This window comes from Neopelma chrysocephalum, unplaced genomic scaffold (assembly GCF_003984885.1).
Source record: "Neopelma chrysocephalum unplaced genomic scaffold, ASM398488v2 Primary Assembly neopelma1_75, whole genome shotgun sequence".
NCBI classification, from domain to species: domain Eukaryota; kingdom Metazoa; phylum Chordata; class Aves; order Passeriformes; family Pipridae; genus Neopelma; species Neopelma chrysocephalum.
In genome coordinates this window covers 4,135,535-4,162,799 of record NW_020897736.1, presented here as the reverse complement: position 1 = coordinate 4,162,799, position 27,265 = coordinate 4,135,535, and the positions used below count along the sequence as shown (strand labels likewise).

General features: G+C 39.1%; 1 protein-coding gene and 1 long non-coding RNA gene across 6 annotated transcripts in view; one reads left to right on the top strand and one right to left on the bottom strand.

Annotated features, from left to right (window-relative positions):
• Positions 1–27,265, bottom strand: part of SLC12A1 (solute carrier family 12 member 1) — a 46,965-nt gene that overhangs the window by 3,733 nt on the left and 15,967 nt on the right. For all 4 annotated transcript variants that reach the window (XM_027688755.1, XM_027688757.1, XM_027688756.1 and 1 more), the window contains 17 exons: positions 27,138–27,265; positions 24,361–24,445; positions 22,498–22,649; positions 20,755–20,862; positions 19,925–20,048; positions 18,892–18,993; positions 16,893–17,048; positions 15,681–15,780; positions 15,484–15,595; positions 12,909–13,049; positions 10,877–10,983; positions 9,947–10,029; positions 6,855–6,998; positions 4,806–4,937; positions 4,462–4,573; positions 2,703–2,789; positions 417–552 (listed from right to left, as the gene is read on the bottom strand). In XM_027688755.1, coding sequence (XP_027544556.1) covers positions 417–552; positions 2,703–2,789; positions 4,462–4,573; positions 4,806–4,937; positions 6,855–6,998; positions 9,947–10,029; positions 10,877–10,983; positions 12,909–13,049; positions 15,484–15,595; positions 15,681–15,780; positions 16,893–17,048; positions 18,892–18,993; positions 19,925–20,048; positions 20,755–20,862; positions 22,498–22,649; positions 24,361–24,445; positions 27,138–27,265 — 2,009 coding nt within the window. The remainder of the gene's footprint in view (positions 1–416; positions 553–2,702; positions 2,790–4,461; positions 4,574–4,805; positions 4,938–6,854; positions 6,999–9,946; positions 10,030–10,876; positions 10,984–12,908; positions 13,050–15,483; positions 15,596–15,680; positions 15,781–16,892; positions 17,049–18,891; positions 18,994–19,924; positions 20,049–20,754; positions 20,863–22,497; positions 22,650–24,360; positions 24,446–27,137) is intronic.
• LOC113970168 lies at positions 497–27,209 on the top strand. Of its 2 annotated transcripts, XR_003535060.1 has the most exons (7): positions 497–588; positions 1,209–1,337; positions 6,010–6,117; positions 14,984–15,114; positions 20,648–20,921; positions 23,200–23,263; positions 27,101–27,209. It is a non-coding gene; the product is annotated as an uncharacterized LOC113970168 (long non-coding RNA). The 2 variants fall into 2 exon arrangements; XR_003535059.1 differs by lacking the exons at positions 497–588; positions 1,209–1,337 and adding an exon at positions 4,951–5,379.

The window sequence follows — 27,265 nt, the reverse complement described above, 5'->3', positions numbered from 1 at the left end:
ATTTCCCAAAGTGGTGAATGTTTGGAACTGCAGTCTTTAAGAGGTTCAAGCTCAAAAACAGTGGAGCCATTTAATAAAGCTCTCAGCAGATCCGATTAGCTCAGGCTCAGTGCAGCACTATGTGGCTTCTTGTTCACAGTGGGTTTTCATCTGGCTGGCTCTGATGTGGGCAGAGCTTCTCATCAGCCTGGAAAATACTGTATAAACCTGCCAAGGTCTTAGAGTGCTGAATAATGCAATCATAACACACCTCTGCAGTGTTTACAATATAAATCCAATTTGTAAATATCAAATACAGGTTTGTACATGTCATGTTTCTCATTCCATATCTGGTATTTCACATTTTCTTACTAATCGCTTCAAACATCTGGAGTGTAAGAAAAGGTACAAATTTAAAAAGGTAGGCAGGGCTTTACCTTCTCCTTGAATGCTTCCAGCTCTGCATCTGTAATTTTCCATGGAGTCTCTCGCTTTAATTTCTCAGCAGTTGTTATATCTTTGCAGCTTTCATGGAGACGATATGGTTCAATCATCTCTTCAAAGAATTTCCAGCTGAAACAGGAATTACAAAGGAGGCCTTGCTGCAGGGTATGAACTCACTGCCTTATTTCACAGTCACTGTGTACGACAGGCCTCGCTGATAATAATTGCAGCTGAAAAACTTGCAAAATCTTTAACTATTGTTTGTTACATTGTGCCCCAAGTTATATCTACACCACTTCAGTATGTTTGGGTTATTTGAGGATAATTAGAAGGTTATTTGAGGATAATTAAACACTGCATTTGGCAGAGAATTTTCTGCATTTTCCTAGTTCTAACAAAAATTACTTCTACAATTACTTCAAACTGGTTACTAATTACTAACTATTATTTATTAATATTAACAATGAATATGGGTCTCATAATAAATATAGGGGTTTATTATTGTTTTAGCTCTAGCAAGTCCAATCACCTGACTGATGCAGTTTTACTGATCATTTTAGTGAATGGATAAACAGGTGATATAAATTTCCTATGGCGAGGGGCTGAAAGAAGTGCTGTAGGTTTTTTGCTATATGGGGGCTCAGATTTGTGTTCATTTCCCAACTTCCCCACTTCTCCACAGACTTTCTCTGTGAATTTCATTTTTTTTTTGAAGCTTTTGACTGTCATCATCTAGAGAAACTTCCTTGCTGCTGCGCTTTTGAAAGTTTTTTATAATCCCACAGAGACCTGAGGGAGTTTCTCTTGTGTCAGTGTGAGTGTATTTCTCTGAGCACTTTGTGCTGACAGACCTCACCAGGAAGTGAAACAGGAGACTGGGCACAGGCTGGACTTTATGGCCAGGAAGTCATGAGGTGGGTTAAAGACTGTGAAATGCAGCATTTAGTGTGGCTGTTGCTAAGTTGTCAGAGTTTGTCAACATCCTTACTCTGTTTCAGTATGTAAAATAGTGATAATCCTCTTATTATTAATTAAATAAGTGGGATGACAGCTGGAAGAGAGATACAGTGGTCTAACAAGTGTCTGGCACAATATTCACTTGTTCTGTTCAGATACTGCTGGTGCAGCACGTGTGTGCGTGTGTGTTTTATGTTAATGCCCAATATGAATTCCCTTTGCTAGCTTTTATTTATGTAAAATCACTGCATTGTACTGGAGGAAAAAAAGAAGAGAAGTATTCTGTACAGTTCTTTATATAATTAAAAAATATTACTTCAGAGATCAAGAGGGCAATAAAAGGTGACTTTAGGTATCTAGTAGTAAAATCTTCATATTCTTTAGTTTCATTTCTTAAGTGAAAATCTCCAAGGAACCATAGAAACACTGGCGAATCTAATATTGTTTTTGCAAAGTTATGTGTTTGTGTAAAAACAGGACACAGAAGGACTGAGAAACTAACCTGGGATTGCACTTGAATTCAGAGGAAGGGCTTTGGGTGGAGTAAGGGAGGGGATGGAAGAGAGCATAGCAAGGTGAGCACATTTTCAGTGGATCTTTAAGACCAAGAGCAATACTGTCAATTGAGTTTAGGATTCAGTTATTTCATGAGCAACCTGCTGTAGACTTTTGTCTATATTAGCAGAATACACAGATGATTTCTATGGAAATATGTTTTAGAAAGAAAGGACTTCAAGATTTTTTCTTTTTTTAGCTGACACAGTTGGAGATGGAGCTCCTTGAGCACTGTTTTACCAACTTCTTAACCTTTACCTAAGATAAGTTAATTTTTAAAAAAATTGAACCTTCATTATATTTGAGTGATAGGGGAGTATTATAATGTTGTCCTCATGCTTATGTTTGGCCAGAAAAATGTTATGAATTCATTATAAAACCCAGAAGTTAGAGTTGACATAGATGGTAAGTTTACAGAAGAACTATGACTGAAGTCTATTGCAAGCTAAATAGATGTGAAAAGCCATCATAAAATGCCTGTTAAATTTAGTGGCTCGTAAGTATGCTGTCTAATTAGTCTTTATTAAAATTCTTATAATTACAACATAAAGAAAAAGGCTGCCTATGATTTTGACTCTTTGAATTGTGATTGTTAAAAGGTTCTTTTCTTTTTCTGCTCTTGGTACTTAGAAAATTAGTGGGATAAAGTGACAGTGTTGTTCTCTGTGGTGTGTTTTGGTTTTTTGTTTTTAATGCTCAACATAAAAAAAAACAAGCTCCAGATAAAGGCTGACTGCTAAATAATGGATTTTGTTAATGTTTCTTACCTCTCTTTGTTGGGCTTTATATTGATATCACAAATGATATTAATATCAGCAAATTTTATTCTGAATTTGCTTAGGAGTGAAGCCATCCTGAAAACAAAAGAGAGAATGTTTTATCACTGTACTTCTGAGTGCCTCATAAAAGAACACTCATAAATGAGTTAGACAACTGCATTTGATATCTTTAACTATATGACAAATTACTTTAAATGCTTTTAGTGTTTCAATTTCCAATTACAGAACTGGATTAATGTGATTGCTGTAGTATAATTCATTTAACTGATGATCGATGAAAATCACAAAAACTGGAAATTAATAGCAGACAGAGGGCAGGGTGTTTACATTTTGGGAAAAAACCGGTACTTTAAGTATATCCTAAGGCTTGAGTTATAAAGGAAAAATATTCAAAATGCAGTAGGGCAGAATCCTCCAATTCTTACAGAAGGCTTCTGTTATTCTGTTATTATCAGAATTCTATGCATGGAGTGTATACAACACTGGTAGTGTACGTGTTGGTGAAAATCTGGTCCAGAAAGTTAGTGTGTAATACTTAAAGAGTCTTTTTCATTTATGAATTTATAGTGATCTACTCACATGTTGTTTTTATACATTTTCATAAAAGAAAATACTTTACTTTTCAGCCTTGGTTGGCAGAAGGAATAGTTTATAGCTTTGTGTGTGTTTGTGCTGAGGTTAGAGAGGTTTGCTTAGGTCAGTTTTGCCTTTGTTTGAAGCTCAGTTGGGATCTTGTGGTTCTTCCCCACACCTCCTTCCCCTTCTTTTTTTTTTTTGGTACGTAAGCTTTGGAATTTGAAAAGGTCAGAGAGTTCCTAGGAGCAAACCATGGTAGAAGTACATATTTGTTTATGACCTGAGAGTTTACTCATTCTTTTTTTTATATATAAGAAGAACATACTGCTTCTATAAATCTTGACGACCCTTGGGGCAATCCTTGTTTTGAAAAGGAAAAAGAGAAAAGTCTCAACTTCTGTGGAGAGGTTTTAATATTTGGGGAATTACATGCTAGTAAAAGTGCAGCTAAATTTAACTTCTGAATTGGCTGAAATTGAACTTGACTGATGTTGTTTTTAACTGCTCTTTGTTAAGCAGTTGCTGATTTTCATCCCAGATTGAGCTGCTCCCACCAGTGGTGAAATAGTTGTGCCTCTAGTGTGTAAAGTGCTTTGGAAGGAAAGGTGCTGTATACAGGGATGATAAAAATAAGTTAATATTAGTACCTCTCATTTGTTTGAAGGCAAATGATGATTATTAAATCTAGACTTTTTTTAAAAAGCTGAGTAAAATCAACTTGGTCTTAGAGTTGATTAACTTGCTCTTTAACTTCTTTACTTTTTATCACAGTTAATCACATTTATGTGAGCTATCTGTCTATGGTATTGCATATGAGAGTTTCATGTGCAATTTCACTTGCTGTTAACTGGACAATCTCATGTAAATCCCATAAAAGTAATTATATTCTCATTACGAAGTGCAGTCTGCTCTTCTTAGTGAAGGGAATATGAGCTATTAATGGGAAAAAGTGCTGGATGTGAGTTTCCTTTGGTAATCACCATTTGCAGAGCCTTGAGGGCTATGCCATAAGCTCAACACCTTTCTGTCAAGTTCATCTTTTTTTTTTTTTCCTGCTGCCCACAGTACAACAGACTGGTTGTGCTGGAAAATTCCCAGCTTCCTGCTGTATATGCATTATATTCAGCATCATTCAAACACTGACCAGTGAGATAAATAAAATTATATTTACACTAGTTTTTCTTCTTCAATCCTGTTGACTTTTCCTCCAGTGAAGATCCTTAATTTACAATTTTTCCACTTCTTCCTGATAGTTAGAATGTAAGGAATTAGGATTGTTAGACCTGGAAGAACATACAAAATTACAGGAAGATCAGATTAGTGCATTGTGTGGTAAAAATTCCATCCTTCACTTCAGCAGCATTGGATGTAAGTTAACTTTAAAACATTTAATCCAGACATAAAATTGAATATGTGATCTTAAAAGAAAACAGTTTAATGTGAATTCCCAAGCCTGTTTTTATATTTGGTAACACAGAAATCTCTCTCCCTGTGCTTCTTACTCAAATTCCTTACCTCCATCATCGAACAGCCACCAAATGTCAATTGTACCTTTTCCTTGCTTCTTTTTAAATTGAGTGCTGGCTTCTAGCAGCTTCTGATTGAATTCACCCACATGCATTGACTGCATGGTGTTAATGGTGCTCTCTGTAATGAGAAAGAAAAAAATGTGGAAGGATGTCTGACAAGAGAGGATCTGAGTAGCTTTAGGGAGCCAAACGGAGAGAAAGCTTCAAGAAAATGGACTGTTTCTGACATAATTTCTATACTTTAAATCTGAAAAAAAATTACAGAGTGGATTGTATGGAGTTTTAATGTGCCAGTACTCACGGAAACCAGAGCTTGTGGGATACATTGTCACTAGATTATAGCATCTTGAAAAGGGTTATCTGATTATTAGTTCTCTGTCTCTTTTTACGTAATGTAAAATTCACTGGGGCTTTAAAAAGCAAGTGGGAAATATCTAATAGATTTTAGAAGTTAAATGTGTTATTTTGCATCATTTACAATCTCAGCTGTCTTGTAAAACACAGAGCTCCCTGGAAGGCACAGCGATGGTGGATGAGACGAGGATGCAGCAGGAGCACAGGTGAAGCTGAGGCTGGAAGGCAGGAAACACAAACCTATGTGGCTGCTTCCCTGGGCTGGGCTGGTCCTTGTTAATTGAAAATAAATTCTGGCCCTTTCTGTTTGCTTGGTTGGCTTCAAAAGTTATAGTTTTGATTATGCATTAACAATGTCTTCTCTCATTCCATCTTTTGAAGCCTGTGGCTTTATTACTGCTCCTCTTTCAATGATTTCAAAGAGATGGTGTCAGAGCAGTATTTTAAATGGAGCAGACAGGCTTCTTTAGAGGTTTTACTCTGATCTGCTAGGTTCTGAAAATGCTTTGTTTGGTTTTCTTGTGTTTCTGGAGTGTGCACAGGATAGTTCTAAAGCAGTTCTAGCATTTCTGCTGGAAGATGCAACGACTCTGGGGACTATGAATATAAAAGCAAAACAGAGAGGCAGGGATATTTATTATCATAATCTATCTCATATAGAGAGCCAGAGTGTGCAATATGTATTTCCTTTATGCCTTTCTCAACTAAATCAAAAAGGGTAGTTGAAACAGAGGTGCACACTCTTGTTGGAATTGTCATAAAAATATATTTTACTGAAGCCTGCAAAATGAACTGAAGTCTGCCAACTAAAGAATAATGACATTTTATGTTTTCAGTCTGTAGATCTTCCTGATACCTGTGGGAGTTGCATGCACAGCCAGATGTAATAGTCTCTGCAGGTGAAAATTCTGAAAATACATGTCTGTGTACAAGCATGGCTTCAGGTGGGTCACTACCATTACAGCCTAGCAGTTGTGAAATGAGACCTTAAATTCTGGCTGAATTTCTGTATCATTTCACTATATCTGAAATGTAGTTTTGATTTCATCACCTACACATTTAAGTTATGTGTTAATTAGTTATTTGACAGCATGCTGTGTATGTACTTCCAGTACTTTTACCACCTTCACTTGTGCATTTTTATGAAATTATGCCTAGAATATAGAGCAGTTGTGCTATTTTTACCTGTTTTTCAGCTGTGTACTGAGTTTGTGTGTGTTAAGTAAAGTAAGATTGCTTGTTCCCTGAATATTGGGCATATGTTCCTGTTTTCTTTAGAGAGGAGGAAGAAAGGCCTCTATTTAAAAACTGAAAACACCCTATTAAAAAAACCAAACAAGCAAAAAATCCCCAAACCAACTTGTTCTGTATTCATCAACCAACCATATTCTATTTTTGACAAATAGAATTGAACGTCAGCTGAGCTGAGAAGTTTATCTAGCAAATGAGGGGAGGAAATTGGTTGTTTTTTATGAGGTAGTGTATTCTACAAGCAGAGGATGTCACTCTGTGCTGCATTACAGGGTTGTAGCCACCATGACAGGTTTGTACCAGGGAGGTCCTTTTCCAGGGGCTTCTGTGTGGCTCACGAGCTTTTGGCTTGGAGTAAAGTCCAGTTTGTGTATTGGTGAAAGCAGGATGTATTGAAGGGTCAAGAAGGAGTTGTCATTTTGCAACTTACCCTTTTTTGTTTCATGTTTTGAGATATTGAGTGTGCTGGCTTTTTTGAAGAATCCACAGATGCCCCTTTTTCCTTCTTCAAAATCATTTTCTTTAATGGTGGCTTCCAGTGCCAATCTCTCCTGCTCCAGCTTCTCTAATTCCTCTGTATATTGGAAAAAGTAAGTGAACTGGTAAGACATCACTTTCTTTTTTAAATTAAATCACTTATTGAACTAATGGTGGTGATGTAATGGCTGTTATGGTACTTTGTAGACAATGTAAAGCTGCTGGGAGGAAAAACTAAAATGCTTCTTTTTTGCAAACTAATAGGGAGGAGGAAGCTGAATTCACCTGTGGAAGCCCTGACTTAGGGTGCCCAAGCCTACAGCAGTGGGGTGTGCTACAGTGCTACTCAGCTGCTCTCAGGTTTTCTCTTCCAGATCAAATTCAGTATTATGACATTTTATAGTTACATGAGATATTATTTATTGAGTTATGTTAGTGGATATTTGGTTGGTTTCTTTAGCCGAGAATTTGAAAACACATTAGAAAAGCTGTTTTCCTAAAATGAGAAAGATCAGATATTGAGTTCGAGCCTGTGTTTCCCTTTTCTAAGAACAAGTCACATGGTTTGGACTTTGAGATTCTCAGAAATATGTAAGGATCCTGAATATGCCACCAGTTTCTATGCTGAAATATTTTTAATTTCTAAGCATTTGCTGTAAAGATATAAGATTTAGCTAACCAATCCTGTAAATTTAGTAATATAAAAGAACAATTTCATCTTACCAGTATTAGCTTTATGCTGAGAAAAAGGTACCACATGTTATTGTGGAATATATTATGGTGAGGCACTAATTAATGTGGTTCAGGCATTTGACTGCAGAAAACTTTTCTCTTAAGGAAAACTTCTATTTGAGTAATAGATGAACTAAATGTTCACTTCAGTAAAGTTCCTGTAAAGTTCATTTAAGACATTGTGTTAAAAAAATAGACTCTCACTAGGTGGACATTATTAGCTCTGTTGACACTCTGAGTTGCCAACAGAAAGAATATACTTTCTTTTACTTTATAATCCATGACAGCCACGTGCTTCTGATTATCAGACACGGTGATAGTCACAAACGTAATGGTGACTCAAAACTAAAATTTCAATTTCTCCATTGAACAGAATGCTGTATAAAGTATAATAGAATACAAAGATCTTTGTTTTCCACTACAGAGACTTTGTAGCTGCTTCAAAACATTTCTTGGTATTTGAGGGTTTTTCTTCCCGCCCCAATCCTAATTATTCCTGACTCCTTGTATCTGACCACTTGAAGAACATTTGTTACTTTGTGAGAACGCAGAGCTGGTATTTGCTGCATTTTCACAGGTGTTCCAATGACTGTACATTTTGAGCAGCCAGTTTCTGACTTGCATCAAGCAAAGGGACAGGCAGATCTCTCTCAGGTGTCATGAGGGGGCGAAGAAATCTTGATTAGTTTAGAATTTTTTCCAAAGTCCCCGTGGCTCTCCGTGCACATCAAGCTGCCAGTCTGCTGAGCGAGCGCTCATCCACCTTGCTTTTTAAAGGAGTCTCTGGCGCTTTTTATTTCTGGGAGGTGATTTGCTTTTGAGCGTTCCCTCATCCTGGCCCCCGCGCTCTGCTGGGGTGTTAATTTGGGCTGTAATTCACCGGGGCGGTGCGTGCGCGGCGCTGGCGGCGGGCGGCAGCAGAGATCCGCGCTCCGCCCGCCGGGCACCGGGAGGGACGGCCGGGGTTAGCCCGGGTCTGTCTGAGCCAGTGGATAGACTGACGAGATGTGGGGAAAATTATCGTACTGAACACCTTGAGAATTGTTCTGAGGGTTATTTTATGTGGAGCTGTTCCCTTCTGCGGGATACCTGAGGAACAAATAAGACCTCTGTGTGCTAAAGGGGAAAAAGCAAAACGAAGGCTGCCATTGTGCATGTGGCTTTTGGAAGCCCTTCGTTTAGGCGCAGCTGTCTGCTTGCTCTGTCTCCCTCTACCTTTTCCACCCAGATGGCATGGATCCCCCAATGGTTCATAGAATCATAGAATATACTGAGTTGGAAGGGACACATGAGGATCACTGAGTCCAACTCCTGGCCCTGTGCAGGACACCCTAAGAATCACACCATGTGCCTGAGAGTGTTGTCCAAACACTTCTTGAACTCAGACAGGCTTAGTGCTGGGACCGCTTCCCTGGGAAGCCTGTTCCAGTGCCCAGCCACCCTCTGGGTGAAAAACCTTTTCCTGATGTCCAGCCTAAACCTTCCCCAACTCAGCTTCAGGCTGTTCCCTTGGGTCCTATCATTGGTCACGAGAGGGAGGACATCAGTGTCTGCCCCTCCAATTCTCCCCTCATGAGGATGTTGAGGACCACAATGAGATCTCTTCTCCAGGCTGAATGAACTAAGTGACCCCAGCCACTCCTCATAAAGCTTCCCATCCAGACCCTTTACCATCCTGGTGGCCCTCCTTTGGATGCCTTCTAATAGCTTAATGTCTTTTTCTGTATTGGGGTGCCCAAAACTGCACACAGGACTCAAGGTGAGGTTATGGTATGGTTTTCCATTTCCCCTGAGATATGCAGTGCTAACCTAAGGAAGAATGAACAAAAAGGTGAAGAAGAACTGATGTTTCCCGTGGGTTCCAAATTTTTGCATGAGTGGGAACTTTCTGGGCCCCAGAGTTCTGCAGAGGTGGTACCAAAAGTGCAGCTTCCTGATTCCTGCCAGTGCCAGAGATCTCAGGTAAGCAGAAGGAGGAAGATGTGTCAAGACCAGGAGGGGAATGTGCAGCAGAGTGACAGGTTGCTGTGGAACAGCATGATTTTTTTACTGCTTTAGTCTGTGCCTGTGCTGGAACTGCTTTGGGAGTTGAGTTCTCTGGAGTGCAGAGCCCCTTAATGTGTTAGGCTTGAACTCCTTCTGTCACTGCCAGTAACCAACAAGGATTTTGGGCAGGATTTAAATTGCAGAAGCAAGGAGGAACTGTAGAAGTCATGAGTGTAGGAACTATCCTAGAAAGCAGATGGTGACTCTTAAGGGTACTTCTTGTGCTGTGCATGTGACAAGCACAGATATTCAGCTGTGGAGTCTTACCTTGAACCTGAAGGACCTGAGAGATATCAAATCCTTGGCTAATTCTGACAATAATCACCCCAAGCTCAAAATCAAAGGCATCACTGGAAAGAAAGAAAAAGAAGAATAAATATGCTTTTGCATCGTGCATGTCAGTGAGGAAAGCTACTTTGAGAAGATCAGTGGAAGTGTTACTGTTCACAGGGAGGACAGGCTAGGTAAAATTGCTGAAGGAATTGCCCAAGATTAAGTTCAGTACTAGAAATTTTCTTCCCTTATTTAAAAGAAGGGTGTGAGTGGAAATGGGAACAGATAGGCTATTCCTGAAATGGATCTTTCAGACAACACTGTTTTAGGAACTAGGTTGCAATTGGGTAATTTTTTCTCCCTAATCTGAGGAAATAACAGAGCTGAGGTGGGGTTTGTTGCTCTGTAACTTGCTTATGGTATGAGTTCTGAGCAAAAATCTATGAGAAGCCTGTTTCTAAATGACTGTTTCCCAGTGAAATCCCAACCCACAGAGCTGCTGAGCCTTAGGCACACATGAGATTTGAAGCAAGGCTCTTCCTCTGTCTCCTAGGCTTAAAAGAAGAATTCCATGATGTTCTCTTATTCCCTAAGTACGTACGTGATGGTTGTTTTTCTCTGAGCTCCTGCCCACTAAAAATGGGAAAATGCAGCTGTGCAAAAGCCCTGCTGACAGCAGAGCAGCTCCTTTAGTGCTGTCAAGCCACATCAGCTCCAACAGTGCAGATGTTTGACAGGCAGATCCTACTGGGTGTGGGAAGCCAAGGAGCCTTTTTAATGGGCAGTAACTTCTGTTACAGAGGTAGGACGTGTGAGCCCAGATTTGTAGGTACTTACATTGTTTCTACACATCAAATTCTGTATGGAAATGCTATGTTAATCCAGTCTAAGAGGAGTGAAAAGGGAGGTGCTGAGCTGACTTACTGTATAATGCCCACATAGTTTTCAATTTGTGTGGCAGGTGCACTTCTCCAGTCCTTCTTAAATCCAATCACCAAGGTATTTGGTTTCATTCTACCCAAGCCCGAGGCCTACCAATATTAAAACAGTGCTTAGAAAGGTACATGCACACACACATGCTTTTAACTGTAAATGAGAAGTCATGGCAAAAGATAACTGAAGTAATGTTCTGGAGACACTTACAACTAGATTGCATTTCATAAATGCCCTTCATGCTCATAGCCAAGCAGAAATCAGAAAGATTAGTTTTAAATCATTCCAACTATAAATGATTTTAGATGACATAAATGTAGTTTTGCTAAATTAGCATTCATTTGCATTTCTTCTGACATGCTCTTATTAAAATGGTTCAATAACTTGGAATCAAGAGAGAGTTCAGAACTGTTTATATGCTCGTTCTAACATAATAGCATAAAGCTTTTATCAGCTTTGGAATACTCTGTAGATGAACTGAGTCTGAAGTCTCTTAAAACACCTCAGAGACACAGAGAAGGCATAGCCTCCTAAGAATATTTTTTTCCCCTTGAATTTGGAAACTGTTGCTGTTCCATTTGCTGTATTCTTTTGAAAAGATTATCCAAAATCAGGTGAGCATGCTTTATAGATACGTCAAAGTATCCTTTTATGTGAAGCATTACTATTTACTGTTAAATTATAGTTTACAAACAGGAAGAAGAAATGGTTTGTCAAGATATTAAATTGCCTCCAGAACTCGTTCTGGATGCTAAGACTTGGACAAGTAGGAGTAGTCAGATCTAGATCCAGCTGACTTAATTTTTATAGAAATCTAAATACTCAGTGTATTGGGAACCTTCAGGAGGAGACACAAAAAATACCAGCTTGTTGAGTTGTTACACTGGCCAAGTTTTACTACTAGTAAGCAGAAAAGAGGTAAAAACTGTTGGAATCTTGGTGGGTTTTTTGAGTGGCTCTCATATATTTGCACTGTTTACATTGCAATGAATAATTGTTGCACATGACTTTAGGTTACAATAGTGATGATATGGTTTTCCTTCTGTTTGTTGGAAGGGAATTATTTGTGGTCCAGTAGTTGACTTTGGCAATAGTAGTAACGCAAAGGAAGAGATCATCAGACTGTAACAGTTCTCAAAAACATCAGAGGGATCTCCTACTGAGACAATGTATAAACCCAAGATGAAGTGTCTTTGTGAGGCTTTGATAGAACAAAGGGACCTTTATTAATAGCATTTCATCTTGCTCAACTGTACTGTCCATTCAGCAAGTGTACAAAGAGCCCTGGTAGGCTGCCAGTGGGTGACTGTTACCCAGAGTATTTTAGTTGGTTCCCTACTGTCTCAGTTTGCACTGATGTCTTTTCAGCAGTGTATTTTGTGCAAAGGATGTGAATTTTCTCTACATTTTGCCTCAGTACCTGTATGTTTAAATATTCATATGTGTGAAGGGGGGGGAGATGGGAAATATGGAAATAGTGTCTCTGTGCCTTCATTAAAGCCATTTTAAATTGACTGTTGGAAATGATCTGCTGTATTCTTAGAGTAATAGAAAAATATTGCACTTTTATTTAAATGGCCTTCTTGCTGTTTGCAGAAAATGTATATTACACATTTTCAGTTTTCATTTAATGCAGAAACATTCTCATATATTTAATATGCTGCATAATACCAAACAATAGAATTGATTTGAAGTGTATCAAGTGTCAGCTGCAAAGACAGTCATATGTTGCCCTGCAGATGCCTCTCTTTTTTCATAAGTGTCTTGTTCATTTAGGAGAGAATCAGTCTGCCTTGTCTCATAATGCCATAGCCCAGAACAAGATCTTTATGAAATAATCTGTAATATAATATACATTTATATTATGCCCCTTCTGCATTCTGCCCCCAGAATGCCCCTTCTGTCTATAACATTATCCATCCATACATACACAGGGCTTCTTAACAAGTAAACAGTAATGCTTCACATAAAGGGATGCTTTGATGTAACGCTCCTCTGTGTGTTTTGTAAACAAAAAGCTTACTTGAAGAAGACTTTTGACTCCATCTCTGAAGCTGTCAGCTGCCACTGCTGCATAAAAGGCTTTTCTTTTGTTCTTTGTGAGCCAGGCCTGCTTTTTTTCCATGCCACTGTTCATCTCCTTAACACACAGCTTGCGTGGGCCCTGCATGATACAATAAAATATTATTAAGGTTTTGTGTTGTACATCACAGAGTGATTTTGAAGCAGTTACCTGTGAGTCTGCTGTGGGAGCAAACGGAGAGAGCCAGAAAAATACATTTCCAAAAAGGGTCCACAGAGATTCAGCCCTTTGAAAAGAAGTGTGCTGCTGACATAATTCACATTCTGTTCGAGAGGCTGAGGCTGTTAATGCTACTTAAATATAGTGATTCTGACAGAAAGAAGGACTACTATGGATTGTAACATCTTAAAAAAATATCTAAGGTATGATAAAGCATCTCAGAGCGAATAAAGTCCCTTCCTGACTTGACTACGTAAAAGAGTCTCAGCAGATCTAAATATATGTGTTTAAGCTCCTATCTACTGACAGGAAGAGAAGAGAGTTGTGCAATACAACTAAAGATGCAAATGCCTTTCACACCAGTTTGTTTCAGTGGTCATCTGGTAATTTAATGGGACAAAAATCCATGTGCACATTAGAGTCACAAGACATGGCTGTAACTTAAGGAGAGTTTGATCTTGGCTGTTTGAAGAGCTGGGAATAACAACTTGAACAATAAGGTTGAAGTTTCCTTGTGGGTAAGGGGGGAGAAAAACAAGTTTTACCCTTCTTCCCTGTCTCCTTAAGGAGAGAACCTGAAGGTGGTTTTGCAGCTGGCTTGCACAATGTTTCTGCTGGCCAAGGGTCCAGTCCCACCCTTCTGTCAGGGGACAGCCTGTCTGTGTCCTCCCCTGCTCCTCCTTTGTACCTGTGCTAATGTTTGTACTATTGTACAAGGAGCCCAGTGAATTTGCAGACTGAAGACTAACCTTGCAAAAACATTGTATGTGAAGGCAGGGAATAAAAGCAGGGATAGCCCTTTTTAGTAGAAACTCAGACTGTTCAAGCCAACATGCAGCCACAACCTCAGACACAAGTAAACTTTAAATTTTCTCTATATTCAGTTGCTGTATTTATTTTGCCTATTTCTGAACTATCTGTCACCATGTTCCTGGAAAGTTTCTTGCTGCTTTTTGGAAAAAAGGAGTGGAAGATGTTCTCTCTGGCATGGTTTCTCAAAACTTCATGCATAGCTAACAGCATGTCAGCTTTTGAGGCAAAATATGCTGGGTGTTACATTTATGGCTGAATAGTCTTGCTGTATTTTATGATATATATATTGTAGGCTGCTCTTCAATGTGGTTCCTAGGAATTTTATCATCCATTTTTTACCACAATTTTGCAAATCAGAAGGGTTCATTTTGTCACATTTTTATTACCAAGTAAATTAAATTTCACTTAAGTTTCCAAAGAAATAATTTAAACCTCCTCTCCCCAAAACAATTACAATGCTTACACTAATACGATAGACTTAGGGTTTTTTTGTATGGACAGGAATGAAATCTCAGTTCTCCTTAGAAAGTACTGATATAGAGAAACATGTCTAATAATTCAGAAACATTGCTGAGACTCAGCTTTAGGAAGCTGCATAGTTTCAGGATCTTGTTGGGATTGATTCTACACTTACTGCATGTGATGGGAAAGCTAACAATAATTATAGTAGGGAAGAACTGGGACCAGTCACTCTTTATAGATTCATTTGATTTGAGAAGAATCACATGTGGATCTTCTGTACTCCGTTTCTGCAATGTGGCAGCATCAAATGAATTATTCCTACACTCCTGTAGAGGAATACATTCTCTTTCCTGAAGTGACTCTGTTATCTAGATTCTGCATCCCCATTTGGTGCCATGAGCTGGGGTTTTTTTTGTTTTCAAAATTAAAAGGTCATTGTAATATTTAAAATACATTTTCTCTGTACATTACAAACCTATCTATTTTTATTCTGTCGTAATGAGAGACTAGATCTTCATCTTCCAAGATACATCATTTGCTGTGTATTTATAACTAGACATTTCCTTTTCTCCTCTCTTTAGGTCTCAGAAGAGCATGTTTATCCTCAGAATTAGCACTGTAACAGTTTTGGAGGAACCACTGCAAGGGGAGCTGAATTACTTGCCAAACCCCAACACTGCAAATCAGTGACAAAGCTGAAAATGGAGCCTGGGTAATTTGACTTTTGCACAATAATCCTTCAAATTTTATGTGTTGTGTGATTTGGGGGTTTTCTGTCTTCTAAGCCTAAAATCTTTCCTTGTAATATTCTATTTCTTTCAAACCATTTTTTGGTCCATCTGCTATGAACTCTGAAATGCATCTCAATGAGGCATTTACCAGCAGGCTCCGTATCAGCTGATGGCTTTCGTGTCAAGAATTATGACAAAATTCCTTCTCAGTGCGAGTCTCTGTCATGGTCTGCACAGACACAGACCAGCACCAAGGGGAACATTGTGTGCTGAGTGAGAGTGGAACGTGTAGTGGAGACCTGCAGCACCCACTGGGGCTGAGTTTCCAGATCTCTCTGAGCTGACCTTACCGTGAACACTTCACAGCAGATACACAGCCCATTGTTCTTGGTGAAGGTGTGTGTGATGTCCAGCAGAGCAGGCCTGATCATAGGAGCTCCTGTTAGTGTTATGCACTGGGGTCTGTTAGGAAGAAAAGAGGGTTGTATATGTTTGGCTGATGTACATGTTCAGGATAAGCTATTCTGCTGTTCACTGGAAATCTTACCTGAAGTTTTTCACGTGGTCTTCCACTGTAGTTAATGCCAGAGCACTGTCTAAGGCATTAACAAAGTAAAGAGCCTGTGTAGAGGAGCCCCAGTTTACTTCTGCATATAAGAGAGATAAATAATGCATATTAAACCATGGGCTTTTCCCTACATTCTGTTGCAAAAGTCAGCAATCAGGTGCTCTGTGAAACAAAGCAAGGTATATTCTCTCAAACTTCATAGATACAGACCTATTGTTCTTTGTGCTTCCCAATAACAGGTTTTGCTTGTGTGATGCAAAAAAACCCCATGCAAGTAAATGTTTTTTGACAAGTGCCTTGTGACAGGTGTGTTCTCCTACACCTGATGATATATTTACAGGAAAGAACCCCAGGCCATCCCAATGGGTATGAAAACCCAGACAGGGAGGACACACAACAGTGCAGCAATAGAATGAGTCTGAGATCAGGTGTTTCTGTCCCCAGCTGGCTGCAGTGAAGGCACATCTTCTCCTGGGAAACTTGTCCCTTTTATTTTTGTTATTTTTTTTATACTGCAGAAGTAATTCAGGTGGTTAGCACTGAAATCTGGACCTGGATTAGTTTTATCCTGGATATGAATAACCAGACTGTCTTGTCTGGTACTGGGGCTGTATTGTATTAGCACACAGATTTCTGAGGACAGCTTCTGTGATTTGCTGAGCTACTAAACAGTTTTCTCCAGCAGTAAAGTGTACCCATCTTCTTTTGATTTATGGAGGGATTGTAAGGAGGTGCTGGAGGATGATCAGTTCAGGAGTAATTCAGATTGCATTTTTGTTGTTGTATAATGGGCAGCAGGTTTAAATTTTGAGTGATGACCCCGGATGAGTCAGCTGGGAGCACTGCAAAATTCAGGTAAGGTTTTTGTGTGTGGGTGGAAAAAAATTATGAGTGATACTCAAGTAAAAGCCCAAATGGCATAAAGATGTGGTGGAAATAAACCAGTCTGCTGGAATGTTTACAGAAAGCCCTGAACCATACTTGAAGTACTTGTTAAACAGGCAAACATTCACCAGATTATCAACTTAATCTATATTATATAAAGTGGAATTTAATGGGATGCTTCAGGCTTGCCTCTAAATAAAGATATCAGAAAAAATAATTGCTAATTCTGTAAGCAGAATGAATTCCTTTAAAATCCAGTCTGGCTGTATAACATATACACAGAATAATAGCAGGATTTGGCCTTACCTGGCTTCTTATATGTTACATAAATATATAGAAAGAGCTCAATGGCATAAGTGATGAGAGCTGCCCACCAGTTGATGACAAACATCACACCACAGCATAGCAGGGCTCCAAAAAGTGACACCCACATGTTATAATACCTGAATGCAGGTCTCCAACCTGTTTAAAGACAATTGAGAAAATAGGAAGAGCATAAAATATATGGATGAAATGGTGATTCATGTTTTTTGTGCATACAAACCCATGTGCAGTTTGTTTCAGGCTCTGTCAGAAGGGGTGGGAGTGATATGTGCAAATTCTCAGGCATCGCATCAACAGATACTTTTAAGTGTTGGCTGCTGTGGGTTTCAACATGTACAGAATATGGGGTCTTACAAGCCTTCTACTATTTCCTACTGCTTTGCTCAGCGTGGCTTTGAGTAGCTATTCTGTTTATAGGTATTTTTCACAAATTAAAGTTTACTGGTTCAGAACATTTCAGAACATCAGAAACAGATTTTCCTGTAACTCCAGGTAATTGGTGAATGTCCTTTTGATGCATATACACGGAACTTATTATTGGTAGCTGAACACTTGCTGAGAGGAGAGTTTATCCCAATACTGTAAGTGCACCTGTCTAAAATTGGAAATCGCCTGACCTCACTGCAGAAAAATGAAATCATTTGCAATTGACTTTAAAAAGATATTGTTCCTGCTGCTCTTCAGCTGCAGCACTGAATCCATCCCCTGCTACCAATTAAAATGATGAGGCAAGCAGTGAGCCTCCATGGTTTGCAGGTCTCTGCCAGGTGTTCTACAGAGCACGCTCTTTGGAGAGGGGAAAAAACACAGAAGACAGAAGAAGGGGCTGAGAAACCCTGTCTTGGATCATCTTTGTAATGAGGGAATGGGAAGGACCTGCTGTGAAGAAATTTGCTGTCCTGCAGCCTTGCAATTATTATAATCTATCACTGTGAATTGGCAGAAATTAACTGGAGGAAATGAGAAAAGAAAAATGGCTGCAGTTCTGTCTGAAATGTTAAGTGGTGGTAGAGTCAGATGCAGGCAGATGAAGTCTATAGAGGTAATTGTTACTCAGCTCCAAGGCCATGTGGAGCATATCTGCATTTGTTCAGCTGTGCAGGTAATTAGCAGAAGTGCTCATCTTTTCTGCCCTCTGAACAAATGGCACCATGCAGCTCTATAGGAAGGAAGCTGATGTAGGCATTTGTGTTGCTATTGCAGCTTCTTCACACTGGAAATCAAAAATATATTCCTCGCTCCTTGAATTGAATAATTAATTCATAGCATCAGGAAATTGTCTTTCCTATGTGCCAAAACCAGTGTTGCTCAGCTGATTGGCTTTAGTCCTGAAGGTGTCACCCCTTCATTCATGAAGATGTGAGAATCACTCTGTTCTGGCAATGCATAAGCCTGGAAGCCACTATGTTCCTTTGCTGCACAAATGTAAAGAGAGGATCTCAAGTTACCCCTGAACAGGATCTCATTGCATTTCACCTTACAGTTCTGCTTCCAGGCACTGCAGAGCTATGCTGGTGCTGTCTGGGGGACCTGCTCTTGCTCTATATGTTCCCCTCCAGGCAGGATCACTTCTACTGCAGTTACTGTTTGTAATTCATACACTTCACTGTAGATTTGGAGGAGAAGGACATGATTAGTCCCCACTACACCTTGCTTTATGTGGCTAGAGTTGGCATAGGCTTTTATCCACCCATGTTTTGTGATAGTGAGGGGAAAACACTCTTAGGAGGAACTTCTTTTGCTCCAGTGGGATCCACTGAAGTATTTTTCATCCTGTACAACTGTAGGGATTGTAAGGGCTAGAACCATTATTTTTATCTTTCAGAGATAAATAAAATGCCTTCATATTCAATAAAGCAGTAAAACATCAGATCACATAGCCTAGGTGTATTACACGTGCTGCAATTTCCTCTGACATACAGTAAAAAACTTGCAGAGGTCAGAAAGCCCACATTGAAATCACTGGTGAATGCAGACTCACCTGGAGATTTTGCGTATGAGGCGTGAAAGCAGGAGAAATTAATCAGGGCGTACGAAGCCAGGAAGAAATTGGAAATGATGGGAGCAATGGTATTCAGTTCAGCTGCAAGACATATACACAAGTCAGACATAGGCACCAGGTTCCTGGATTGTTGGCTAGCTTTTTCCTAATGATGCATTAAATCTGAACATTTTCTGAATTTGTCATCCAGGCAGAGCTCGGGTATTTTACTGTCTTACTAATTGAAGGCCACTTTGATATACCTTCGTTCATGTGAATTATGTCTGCTAATGCTGATTTTAAGAACATTATGTGCTATGCAAGGTTATATTTGATGCTGTGATTCTACAGACTGTCTCTTAACAATGTAGATCTGGTGTAAAGTTAAGAATTTTAAATACATAATTGAAAGGACAGATGCTTTGCACAAAATATTTATAGTTAAAGCTTATTGTTTTGCTTTTTAAATGGAAATCCGAATTATCTCTACTAGACATCCTCTTTGCTTAGTGTCAGACAGTTTGAATTTCTAATCTTGGAAAAACTGATTTAAAGATTCTCACACCCCTAAATGTGGTAGGTGGGATTTTCTACCACCAGTGCTGGCAAACTGTGATTTGCTTTGGACTGACTGTGGGGAAGGTTTGGGCAGAGTAGGCTTCCTAATTGTCTCAGGACTACCTCAGAGCTATGTGTAATATAAACTGGAAAACCATTTTCAAAGCTTGTGACTTTGCCTTATTTGATATAGCTCTAAACACTGTCCTCTTCCAGCAGAGTGAACAGGAACTGAAACTGCATCTTTGAAAATGAGGCTGTGGTGGTGTTGAGATGTCACAAGAATCCTTGTTGGTTTCTTTTTGTCTTCATTAAGAATAATGGAACTACTACCAGGACTTTGAGTGCGCTGGAGTTTATGTCAGAGCTTACCTGACTGGAAATTTTTCTAACCGTAGCTAATAATTGTATCAAAATATCAGTTTGTATAATTTCAGAACGTGGTATTATAGCAGTTGTGTTACATTATACAAACCAATCAAAATGAATGCCATAGCGATCACGAAAGTGAGAACATATCCCCTGATGGGCTCGTTGTTTTTTCCATATCCTTTGGCAAAGAACTCGAGCCCTTTGTAGACATTGTCCTTGCAAAGAGCCTGGTAAGAAATCAGAATGTAATTCTGTTAAGCTGGGCTTTCTTGCATCAGAAGTCACTGTGAGTGGCTGCTTGCTGGGCTTTTGCTAAACAAGTTAGATATATCTTAGTACTTCAAGTACATCAATGCCATGGCACGTGAACATTTAAATAAGGTGATAAGACAATGTGGTACTAGATTTTTATGTAGTGGGAAACAGAAATACAGGCATTTAATGCTTATTCAGTGCTTTAAAAGAAAAGATTAATTAAATAGTTAAATAGAATCTAAACTGGGGGAAATTGAAGCCCAAATCAGTGGCTTGGTGTAATTTGTACAGGTTATCTCTCTGTCCCATGCCCTCTGCTCCCCTTCTCTCCACATTGCTGCTGCCCAGACAACTTCTGGAAAGCTGGGCAGATGCTTTGCACAAAATATTTATAGTTAAAGCTTATTGTAGCCTTCAAGCTATTTATAACAGACACATGTGTATTCCCACTCCTGCAACAAAGCTGAGCTCTGACCAAAGGAATATTGTCGCCCTTGTATGAGGATAAAATCTGCCTATTTCCGTTGAAAAACATTGTACACACTGTTTTCCCTGCCTTTTCCTCCCACAGGTGTCAGTGTTGTTTAAATATATATTACATTTGGCACATAGATTTCAACTAAATTTTCTGTCTTTGAAGTAAAACTGAGTATAAGGAAATGGATAGTTTAATTTTACCTGGAAAACTTTGGGTGCACTGACAAGAGATGCTAGAGCTGATGACAGAGTAGCTGAAAAGATGCCAGCTGTGATGAGAGGACCAAAGCCAGACACCATGCTCATCACCTTTATGAAAAAAAGAAGGTAAAAAGAATAGTCAGTCATCACCTTTATGAAAAAAAAAGGTAAAAAGAATAGTCAGGCTTACATTTAGATGCGGATTTTATTGACAGTACTCTGTTTTCTATGTGTCTCTGCTTTTCATGGTTCTAAATTCAATCTGCTACAAACCAACTGTGAAGTAAGGAAATACTATTGTTTCTCTTTTAATAAAAAGCAGTGGGGGCATAGCCAAATTTTTATTCAAGTATGCAGCTGTCTGCGGGGGCAGATGAGTCCTCTGTGAGATTTTCTCACTGCCTTTACTAACTGTTTGCTACAAGTAACAGCCTCTCCTTGACAAGTAAATAGCCAGCTTGTAGCAAGAGAGGAAAATGGAAATGGCAGGAAAAAGCACCAAAGTATGAAACGTGGTTTGAGGCACTTGGTTTGGTTTGGGGTTTCCTTGATTATTTAGTATGGCTAAAAAAGAGAGAAAGTGCCTGGTTGTGTTGGCATAACCACAGTGCTGCAAACAACAATGGTGGTCACTGTTAGGCCTCCCTGAGCCCTCCTGGGGGGCTGGACTGGCCTCTGTGACCACTGAAGCAAAAGAGATGTTGAGAAGCACCAGACAAGGAAACTAAAAGATAGATGGCTGTGGCTGTCAGGTGCTTTTTGGGTGTGTGGAAAGACTCCAGGAAAGAAACCAGTTAATCCTGAAGATTTGTCAGATGAAGATATATTGTTTCCTGACTTTAGTCTGGCAAAGGTAAATGCAACAAGTGCAACTCCGTGTATGGCTGTAGGGAGGTCATTGATGTAAAGGGGTGCCCCAGGTCTGAACTGAGGTGGGAGTGAGGATGGTAAAGGATCAAGAAAGGAAGGGAAAGTACTCTGTGAAAGGGACAGCATATCCCTTTTAAGGTGGTTACCCAGCCCTGTCATTTAGCAGAGCCAGCTGGGAAAAAAGCAAGTGAATTTAAAAGCTACAAATGACTAGTTGAAAAGCAAGTGCAGGTGGGTGGTGAGTTCCTCTTGCGGGCCATGAAGAACAGGGGCTGAACAGAGATCTGGGAGCCGTGGTTGTCAGGCTGCAGAACTGCTTTACTTTGATGCTTTGCCTATGCTTTATTTTGAAGAATAAAAATGGCAGACAGTCTCTCTCTGGCCTAGGAGAAAGACCCCATTACTTCTCACTTGATTTTTCACTCGACTATTTTTGGATACTTTTTAAAAAGAAGTCAGAACTCTGTTTTTTGTACTGTGACACAAATCTTTAACAGTGACCACAGCACCCCTGAGGTAAAATCACATCCATGTGTCAAGAGCAGTGAGGTGAGTTGCTCATCTAACAGTTCCTGAGATCTCTGTAAAGTTTAGGCTTTCAGTTTGAAGATGTTACAGCATATACTGCTGCATGGTACTTGTTGAAAGAGGAGATAAAGACTTCACCAGAGTGCTAGGAAGGCTAGTGATGGGCAATATGAAGATATTGTGGAACGCAGGTGATTTTTGCCTTTCGTTATTCCTATAATTCCTTCCTTTTTTAGAGAAAAGTGTTGTCCTGTTGCAGTTAGTTGTCTGTAAATAACGGGTTTGAATGTTTGTACTTATGTATTCGTGTATTGCTTATGATGATAAATATTATGTCATTAGAACCTGAAAATTATTCATCAGCCCGTAATCACATGGCTGATTTGCACATCTGGAAAAGTCATAGCCTAGGCCACAGGCAGATGATCCATTGCAGCTCATTCCAGGTACAATTGTATCATTAATGTTCCCAGTAGCATCTCGTACAACACAGGAGGCTGTGGAAACAATCATATATTATTATTTTCATTCCTTGTGACATTGGAAGAATGTTCTTGCCATTTGACTCTTAATCTGCACACATTTTGTACAACTGCTACCTTTGACTCATCCCAAGAGCAACGTTTTGTATTGGGCAGAGATTATTACCCTGTTCTATGACTTAGATTATCATAGTGTCGGTAGGCAAATATTTCCTTCTGTTATTTTTAGAATAATCAGCCAGTTGACTAGTGAGGATTAGCATATTTCTGAGATTAGACAAGACAGAAATCAACAATAAATTAACTAAGAAAGTATATTGTCTTCTTGTCACTACTTTTAAAAGTGCCAGTATTCAAAGGAAACAGGTCAGTGAGGGTCTTAGGTCTAGGCATACACATTTTTTTGTTTAACAAGGACACACAATTGCTTTAGATACCCAGATCCTCAGCTATGCAAATTGTCATAGCCCTACTGACACCAATATGATGAAAAAAACAAGAGAAATTGCCTATATTCTTTTTGTGTTTACTGATATTTATGTTGTCTTTATTTGTTTGCCACCAGAAACGAGAAAAAACACATGGAGGCAACTTGGAGTGCTGATCTCAACATCCTTAGTGGCCAAAATGTAAGTTTTTATGATAACTTCAAATATGTCAAAAACATTGAGAGTCCCAGAATAACCATTATCTATTTAGGAAACCAATATGCAAACAGAAAAAAAAAAAAAGGAAATACTGCCCTGAAAAATACACAGCTCTGAATTTGAAATACAGCTATTGCTTGTGCAATGTTCTCAAACAAACAACAACGACTTATAATAGAAAGGAAATTTATAATGGAAAGTGAAGAATGACTACTTCAACTTAAATTGCAGGGGAAATTTAGATCCAAATAATGCAATGACCTGAGCTGAGGTTTGAGTCAAGCATTCTGCCTTTTGCATAAAGTACGAGAACAACAAAAGTCAAGAAGACTTGAGAGTCATCTCCCAGAAAAGGAAGTACTCTGCAGGGCTTTCATCCAGAATTGAGGTATTTGCTCATAAGAAGGGGTGTCATTTACAACCCTCTTTCTTACAGTACTATTAAATACATAAAGAAAAATATTTTTATTGACCAGAGATTTACTGTCTGCTTATAATGAGGATTTAACTGCATAATCCTCCAGCACAGTTCATGGCTTCAGTACAGGTCTCCTTTTTATTTGTGTCCATTTTGTTGTCACCTCACATTCCAGTATTGCAGAGCATGGAGTTGTGTATCTTCTATAAGACTGGCAACTGATTTGTGTCTTTGACATATGACATACAAAATGTGTTACCCTGTTTCTGTGATTCTCGTGAGTGCTCAGTAAGACTAGTGAGAGCAAGCAGAAGCCATGTGAAATTTCAGTGTGAACAAGGAACAAAAGATCAGCAGATTGATCAGAGGTTCCTTTCATCTTTACTATGCTCATGGATACTATATGCTAGTGGTCTTTGTCAGCAAAAGTAACCACACAAGTTATATGAAGGTCCAGCTACCAAAAAGACACTTTTGTTTCTGCTGATTGCTGCTTTTTTTCCCCCTCACCGGTTTTACATACAGTAAAATCAAAACTACTGTCTCTCTACATAATAAGTTCACAGGATTAAAAAGCAGCGAGGTTAATAATTCATTTGCATACCAAGCTTCCAAACTGAACTGTACAAATGAAGACCTGAAGCAGAGGTTCTGTACTCACCTGCACAAATGGCCACGGCAATGTAAGCAATGGTGGTGATGAGGATGGCCAGCATTGTTCCTTGGGGTATTGCACTCTGGGGATCCTTAAAACAAAGCAGGGACACGAAAAACTGTGAGTTTGTGTGCTGCAGTCTGATTGCATTTGTGTGCTGGGAGTCCTGCCACACTGTGGTATGAAGATACCCTTAGAGGGCAGATTTTTATCCCTTGACCTACACCAGCATTTCGGGTCCCAGCACGCAGTGGTCCTGTGGTGCAGTGCTCCTGTCCTGGACACAGTGAGGGATATTCTACAGGAGCAGAGGTCACATTTATTGCAGCAGGAGGGTCCTGATCTCTGCATTTCTGAGAGCTCCAAACTATCTTTACATTGCAGTTGGCTTTATTTTAATGTTTAATGTTTTAATTTACCGATGTAATCGGTAAATAGTTACTGAACCAACCATCAAACTCCTGTGGATGACAAGATGGGACCATTTTTGGTTAATTGGTGAGATGGATGCAGTGACCCTGTACAGAATACAGTAGTTCTGTGATTAGCAACTAGTAATTGTTAGTTGGGTCTTCACAACAGCTACTTTCTTTCACTGTTTTGACTTTTAATTTAGATAATTTAATAAGGCTGGGTTGTGATGCTTACAGACTAGCTCACAACAATATCGGCTTTGATCATGCAACTGTGAGTCCAAAGATCTGCATTACACATTTTAAAGGGGTTTTTAATGCTAGATAACCTTACAATTTAGGGTGTGTTTGTTTATGCTAGGAAGCATTTTTTATTAATTGTCTTCTTAAGTTGGTTTAGTAAGGTTTTTTAAATAAAAAATGAGTTGAGTGCATTTTAAGTCACAGACTTTTTATAACTATGGTCATTGCATGGTTAAAAACAATGTGAAACATGGATGAATGGCTTAACTGTGTTAATAATTAATATAATTTTTAAATGAGGTAAAGATTTATTGAGCTGAGAAATGGTTGTGAAGTCACTTGATCTGCATTTAGCACCCTTTGCTCTCAGACCTTGGCAACTTTATGCAGTTCTGGTGTGCATGTTTCAGGTCATCTAGAGCCTAATGTGGTTGTCTTAAACTCTGTAACGTTAAATCTTAGTGTTAAGTCTTTTTACAGCTTTACAACTTTTAAATTCTGTCAAAAATCAAACACATATTTACTATGTTGTTAGCACTTTAGGGGCTGCTGAAGTCGCCAGGAAGACTATTTGTTTTTGGAATTAGGCTTTGGACTAAGACACAACTGGAGTGTGTAGTGGCTGCAGGAGCATGTATGAAGGTGTTTGCAACAAATTCCAAAGAAAGTTTGGTTGGTCAATATTACACTTTTTAAACACTCCTTAGCTTGTCTTTTAGGTTTCTGGAGAGGCTGGTAATTTAATTAGACCTGTCTAATGCATCTAAACATGCTCAGTGGGGAATCTGCAGCCTGGAGGACTTGCTTATAGAAATCCACTTATTGTCAGACTGCAACAACTGCAGAGATCCAACGGGAGAACTCTGTCTGCTCGGATTCTTTCAAACCGCTTATGAAAGAAGTGCTGCTGCTTTGGGAGCTGCCATGTAGAGAGAGCACCATATATGGCAAAAGAATTATTTTTGTTTGTTAAAAGGATGGAGATTGTGTGAGGCTGATTCAGTCTCACTGGGCAGAAGTACAATGATTTTTGTTTTTTTAATTAAAACTAGAATCTCACTGACGCTATCAGTGACTCAGTTTCAATGTAGTTCTCTCTGTGCTTGGCTTGAAAAGCAGTCCTTTGAAAACAAAGGAGATGAGGCATCAGCTCAGTGTGAGGAAGGGAAAGAGAACTGGCTGTCAAGTGTGGTAGGATGTGGTTAACTTGTGACTCCTATGCCAATAGAGATATAACAGACCTTTGGATGAATCCTTAGGGTATCCAAGGCAATGGATTTATGTGAGAAGGCCAAATAACTTTGTTTGACATACTGGGGTTATCAAGCTGTGAGTGACATCTTGTTGGTAACTTTTTTTTATTTCTCTTTTTAATTTGGGGGGGGTTGGATGTTTTTGTGATGGAAACTAGAGGGCACTCGAAACTAAATTCCTGTCTCTAGTTTACCTGTAATTTTAGATGCTGGAAATACCATCCCCTACAACTGCTAAATGGCAAGAGGAGAGTGGGGAACTGACAGAATGGCCACAGCAAGACAGTTGGTCGCCCTTGGACCTCCTTCCCCTTTCTCTTCAGACTCCTTTCTTTTGTCACAGCTGCAAACTTGCAGCTTTTCCTTTGAGCAGCAGTAGTGACATGGGATTGGGACATACTTGCTTTCATTAAATGCCCTGTTTGCTCTGCCCTTACTATGTCCCTGAATACAAAAGGTGGTCTCTGCCAATTCCTGTGAGTACAAACATGAGCTTTACAGGTATGATTTTTGGGGTGATGTTTGGATTGATGTTTACAAAATACAAGCTTTAAGAGATACACATATAATTTCTCTTATGTCATGTGCTGCTAATGGACCATTAATGATATATTATTACAGGTTATTGAAACATGCTTTTAAATGATACAATAACCCAAATCTAACTGCAATAATTTCTCTAAATAGCCACAATGCTTATGAGAGAAAATGTGAACTGATGCTTTCAATTAATAAATCAAGTACTTAAAAGTGAGAGTTTTGCTTCCCAAAATAAGACATGGTTTAAAACCAAATACAGTGTTGATTCATGATTTGTTTTCTTGTTCTTTTTTTCAGCCTACAGATAGTATTATGAAGTTAATGAAATACGTACTTTCAGATCTCCTGAGATATTGGCTCCTGCAAGAATGCCAGTGGCAGCTGGGAAAAAGATGGCAAACACCGAAAAAAATCCTTCTCCACTTCTGAAATCTGGTCCAAAGTTTTCTGCAAATATTGATG